Source organism: Nannospalax galili, unplaced genomic scaffold (assembly GCF_000622305.1).
Source record: "Nannospalax galili isolate Female #2095 unplaced genomic scaffold, S.galili_v1.0 scaffold171, whole genome shotgun sequence".
NCBI lineage: Eukaryota > Metazoa > Chordata > Mammalia > Rodentia > Spalacidae > Nannospalax > Nannospalax galili.
Window position 1 is genome coordinate 1732076 of NW_008329362.1, and position 6093 is coordinate 1738168.

General features: G+C 36.4%; 1 protein-coding gene across 1 annotated transcript in view; it reads right to left on the reverse strand.

The window, feature by feature from the left end:
- Positions 1-6093, reverse strand: part of Cftr (CF transmembrane conductance regulator) — a gene marked incomplete at its 5' end in the record, with an annotated part of 143142 nt that overhangs the window by 66457 nt on the left and 70592 nt on the right. Inside the window, one exon of the mRNA XM_008837214.2 lies at positions 3405-3499. Coding sequence (XP_008835436.1) covers positions 3405-3499 — 95 coding nt within the window. The remainder of the gene's footprint in view (positions 1-3404; positions 3500-6093) is intronic.

A 6093-nucleotide genomic window follows, 5' to 3' on the forward strand; every position in this document is an offset into this window, starting at 1 on the left:
ATTTATCACACAAATCTCGATAACATATTACACATTTGGATCAGAGTAGCAAAAGACAATTATTTTCAGTAGTAGTTCATCATATAATATGTTGTGTACGCATATAATAAAAAATAATAATGTTTTAAAAATTAAAAAGAAGAAGAAAGAGCAGGGCGTGCTGGCACGCATCTGTGATCCCTAGCATTCGGGAGGCAGAGGCAGGCAGATATCTGTGAGTTCAAGGCCAGCTTGATCTACGTAGTGAATTCCAGAACAGTTGGGGCTACAGGGAGACCCTGTCTCAACAAGGCCAAAAAAACAAAACAAAACAAAACAAAACAAAACAAAAAACTGAACTGGAATGCCTAAGATATGCCTTGGCTCAAGATAAGGTAATCAAATTCCAATTATTTAGAAGTCATTATCTGATTTGTGATTTATCTGTATCTACTGATCTATGACTTTCTAGTGTATTCTCAAGATCAAGGAACAGTTTAATGTTAGGAGTCAAGATGACCTGGATTAAACAGTGACTGTGCCATTGCTCTTAGCAAGTTAATGTCTAACCACCTCAATTATCTCATGATTTCTTCTATAAAGTGAAGGGAACAATGTCTCTTTGCAGGGTTGTATGGGTATGAAAATACACAGAACACACACACACACACACACACACACACACACACACACACACTTAGAATTGTATCAGGCCATCAATTACAGGTATTCAGGATGTATTCATTTCATTTTTCCAGTTTTGGAAGTAGGAGAAAGTAAGAGAGTCATGCTAGTGAGTCGATGTAATTTCTCATTAACAGCTTTGGCAGCATAATGAAAAGAATTGATTAAATAAAACCAGAGAACATTTGACATCCCATATCACCACTAATGTCTTTAAACAGAAAGTTACAATTTAAACAGGATGTTTTCTTCCTGAAACAAATTCTATATACGTCTCTTTGACAGTTTCTAAATTCTTGGACCAAGAAAGTCTCTACTAAGTAACTTCCCACCCCTATAATGTCAGGTTTGCTTGTACTATCTATTTCACTCTAGAAATTACAGGGGGTGGAGGGGTAATCCAGTAGTATAACACTTTCCTAGTATGCATATGAACCTGAGAGCAATCCTCAGCATCACAAATAGGTCCATGTAGTCACTGTAAATCTTAGCTGATCATAGCTCATACCTGTAATCCAAAGCAGGAGGATCATGAAGTTCTACATAGGGAGACCTTGTTTCTTATTTCAAAAAAGAAAACCCCACAAAGCAAACAAACAAAAGTCCCAATAGAGTAAGAATGGTTAATTGGGATGAGCAATGTGAAGGCAGGGCAGAGGGTGGTGTATGGGCAGAGATAACTAACACTAAGGGCCTTTAGAAAATGTCACATGGAAGCCTACCAATATAGAAGCTTCCTACAGTATATAAATATACATCATAAAAGGAACATAAAAAGAGTTACCTTACAATAGGGGGACAATGCCCCTGCTACACACCATAGGCTAACCCCCAATGTAAAACCCCAATGATGTAATGTTCTCCCTTTTCTGAAGCTGTTACCCAGGCATCCCATAGACCTTCAAACAATACTGGCCATTGCCCATGCTCTTGGTTATCCACCAGGAATTGATGCTAAGACCCTATTTACTGAATGTGTTACATACATGAGCTGAAGAAGAAACAAGGAGAAATTAAACTGGTGCTGACTTCAAAACCTCACCTCTACTGGCTAGCTTTCATAGTGTTGGAAGGTGCTATGCAAGCTACCTAGAGAAAAAATTTTCCATGAACTACCCAGCTGCAAATCCTGCAAACGGTAACAACAACTGGCCTGGCAACATTTGCCTACTGGTGCAACAGTGACACGAATATTTATAGAAGTAAACAACTACTTTGTAATTGGACTTAAGGTCCACTTCATAAGATAGAGCTTGCTATCAGACCTAGGAATCGAGGCTAGACAGATCGCAGGCCATAGGGAAGTAAGTACCTAATACTATTATTCTGATAATAGTATAAAAGTGACTCCTAATGACTTGCTATGCCCATATATTTATGCACTCTCAACTCTCACCATAGAAGCTTCCTTATGCAACAGATAGATGATTAACACAGAAACCTCCAACTAGCTAATATGCAGAGAATAAGAGACTGCAGAGTAATTATCCCTGAATTGGACACCTATATCAAATCCTTCCTCCAAAGGTTTAAGCATCATTGTGGAAGAGGGAGGAGAAAGATTGTAAAAATCACAGGTGGCAGATGACCACAGGGAAACAGTTTTTCAGGCAGCTGATCAGGTATTGTATAAACTCACAGCAATGGTGACAGTATGCTCAAGTTCCATGTAAGCTCAAGCCAGACAAAATCCCAGCATAGATGTGAAAAAGTGGGTAAGAAACCCCAACCCTACCTGAGGAACTCCTTGGAAATCAGTGACTACTGGGGAGGGAATAGTCAGTCTCTTTTAAGGGTGTGATTCTTGGGAAGTTAATCAGGCTCCAGTGTATGGATCCACACCCAAGGATTTGGGGACACAACTATGACACTATATGCCTTAATTGAAATTGGACAGGGTATGGGGCTGGAGAAATGGTTCAGGAGTTAAGAGCACTGGCTGCTTTTGCAGAGGACCCAGGTTTCATTCCCAGCACCTACATGGCATCTAACAATGTCTGTAATTCCAGTTCTATGGAAACTGACACCTTCTTTTGACATCCATGGGTATTGCATGACACAGATCCATTTACATACATGCAGGCAATACACTCATACACATAAAAAATAAAATATTAAAAATAAATAAATAGGAGGCTGAAAAGATGGCTCAGCAGTTAAGAACACTGGTTGTTTTGCAGAAGATCTGGGTTTGAATCCCAGCACCCACATGGCAGCTAACAAACACTCAAACATGAACGAATAAATAATAAATAAAATTAAAAATAAATAAATGAATAAATAAATAAACAAAATATTTTTATAAAATAAATTGGGTGGGGTAGTAAGGGTGCAGGTAGCAGAGGGGATCTAAATTTGCTCAAAATATTTTGTATGAAATTCACGAAAATTCAATTTAAAAGGGAAAAATAGACATTGGGGAATTTTCATGATATAATACTGGCTAAAATGAAAGAGATAAATAAACATATAAATATATAATGCAATTTTATTTTTATGTAGCAAAAAATTCTCAGTCCTGGTGACATAGTTTGCCTTACTATTTTTGTTATGAAAATCACAACTTATGTTGTAAAACATCTATAATTCTGAAATTGATTTTTTAATCTATTAGCTGTAAACATCACAAAATTTTCAATCCCAGAAGCAGAATATAAAGCAATAGAGAAGTCTCTATGCATAGTTTTTACATGTATGATATTTACAGCAAACATTCACTGGATCAATAATCACACACTCACCTTGCTAAAGAAATTCTTGCACGTTGACCTCCACTCAATGTGACTCCACCTTCTCCAAGAGCTGTGTTGTCTTTTTCTTCAAACTTGGAAATATCCTATTATCAAACACATAAAACTAGAGTGAGATTTTGGGGATATTAAATCTGAAATTGAAAAGTACATTTTCCTTCAAATACAACCATATATCAGACTACTGCTCTAACCACAGTCAAAATTTCGAACAGTGCATCTCAGTTATTTCAAATGCAATTCACTTAATTGGGTAAAATAACATTACCAAAATTTTAGGTGTAAATCTTTCTTCCACTTTAAAATGTTAGTCATGATCATTAAATAAGAATTTGAAAATATAAAAAGCAAAATAAATATGTATTTGTGGGTACGTTTATGTATATAGATTACCCATAGATCAATCATATAAACTCAAATGCTATTAAAATGTTAAATAGTACTTCCAATTTAAAATCACTCTTAAATAAAATCTCAAAAATTGAGAAATCTCTTCTAAAGAAAAGCTAAAATAGAACTATTCACAGTGCGGCATATATACAGGCATCTCAGTAGGCTGGCAAGAGTACAAGGCCATTGATTTCCACACATCTCCCACTCATTCTCCCAAACAACAGTGCAAAGATCCTCATCATCATTTCTGTGTCCTTTCCCAATTGACTCTGCCTCTCTTGACACCTCCCTGCCTTATCTGACATCCCTCCTCTATGTTACAACTATTGTAGGCCTAGAAAAGATGTTTAGAATTTGTAAGAAATAGTAAAGAAATGACTTTAGACATTGTAAATCTAATGTAATGCTGGAGGGAAGTCACATAACAACCTAAACATTTAATAGGCCATTTTACTACAGATTGTGAAACAGGACACTATTAGTTGGCAAACGAATTATTCAGATAATAGAAGTAACCACACAGCAGAGAAAATGTTGCAGATTTTCTATGAAAGGCTTCACGTGAGATGTGAAGATGAGAAGAGCCGGATATAATCTCCTCTGGTCCTTTCTTTTTGTCTCCTAGTCCCATATAATCTTTTCCTTTTAGTCACCTCCTACATCCCTGTACTTAAGTGTCATTCATCCTTCGCTTCCTTTTCTTTTTCAATCCAGAAATAAACCACCAACATTTATATTTAAAATATCACACTATTTTGTCATTTATTTATTTAATCTAGTAAATGAAATTAAGCAGAATTTTATGCCTAAAACGATAAACACAAAGCATATAAATTAATAAGTGATTGCTTTTTTAAAGGTCTATAAAAAGGTTCTGGTCAGCTGCAGCCATGCTGGTCAGTGTTCCAAGGAAGCACTGCAATCAGCGTTCCTGACCAGGAGTGTCCAAAGGCCTGGATAAAGAATGTGCCACACTGAAGGAGATATGACAGGACCTGGTGGTCTCTACTCTGCAGGCTCTGAAGACACATTAATTCAGAGCGGTCACTGAGATTCGTACACCACTGCCTATGAAGAGGACATTCTAAAGTTACAAGGCACATGAAATCAAAGCTTATTCATTAAAAAAAAAATAAGCATATGGTCAATTCTTTTATTTAGTTCATCAACTGAACTATATATCTATGGTTCCATCCAAATAACAAGGACTGTATTTTATATATAAATTTTATACCCATAGACTGAAACCTTGCTAAAGAATCTGTTCAGCCTTGCTGCAGAACATGTTCATGGACACATTGCTCTTTAGGCTTTACTGTTCTACTTAACCCATCACACCCTCTGCATCTGTTTCTCACAATTAACAAGACAGCTCACATGTGTGTTTCTTCTGTTCCATTTCCCTTCTCCAAATTCTATCCCCTTAAAACTACCTAATCCTCCTAGAGAAAAAGAGGATGATTTGCTTAATATCTTTCAGTGTAAACTAATTAGAAGAGATAAAGAGGGCCACTTCATTCTGATCAAAGGAACAATTGACCAAGAAGACACTACAATCATGGACACATATTCACCAAACTCTGGTGAATAAAAACAGTACTACAGGACTTTAAGAACCAGATTAATCCCAACTCATTAACAGTAGGGGAATTCAATATTCCAATATGTCCATTAGATAGGTCAAAAGGACAGAGAATTAACAGAGAGACATCTGAATTAAACAATATCATATATCAAATGGACCTAACAGACATCTACCAAATATTCCACCCAAGCACCAAAGAATATACTTTCTACTCAGCACCCCATGGGACCTTCTCCAAAATCAACTATACACTGGGGCAAAAACACAAACCTCACCAAATACAAAAAGACTGAAATAATTCCATGCATTCTATCAGACCACAATGCAATAAAGCTCACAATCAAAACCAGAAGAAGCCCTAGTCACCACATGAACTCATGGAGATTAAACAACACACCTCTAAATGATGAATGGGTCAAAAGAGAAATTTAGAAAGAAATAAAAGTATTCCTGCAACTAAATGAAAAGGACAATACACCACAACAAAATCTCTGGGACACGCTGAAAGCTGTCCTTGGAGGGAAGTTTATAGCTCTAGGTGCCTACATCAAAAAATCAGAAAGAACACAAATAAATGACTTAACACTGCAACTCAACACACTTGTAAAGCAACAGCAAACGAAACACAAACCCAGCAGACAAGAAGAAATAACAAAAATCAGGGCAGAAATTAATGAAATTGAAACAAAGAAAACAATACAA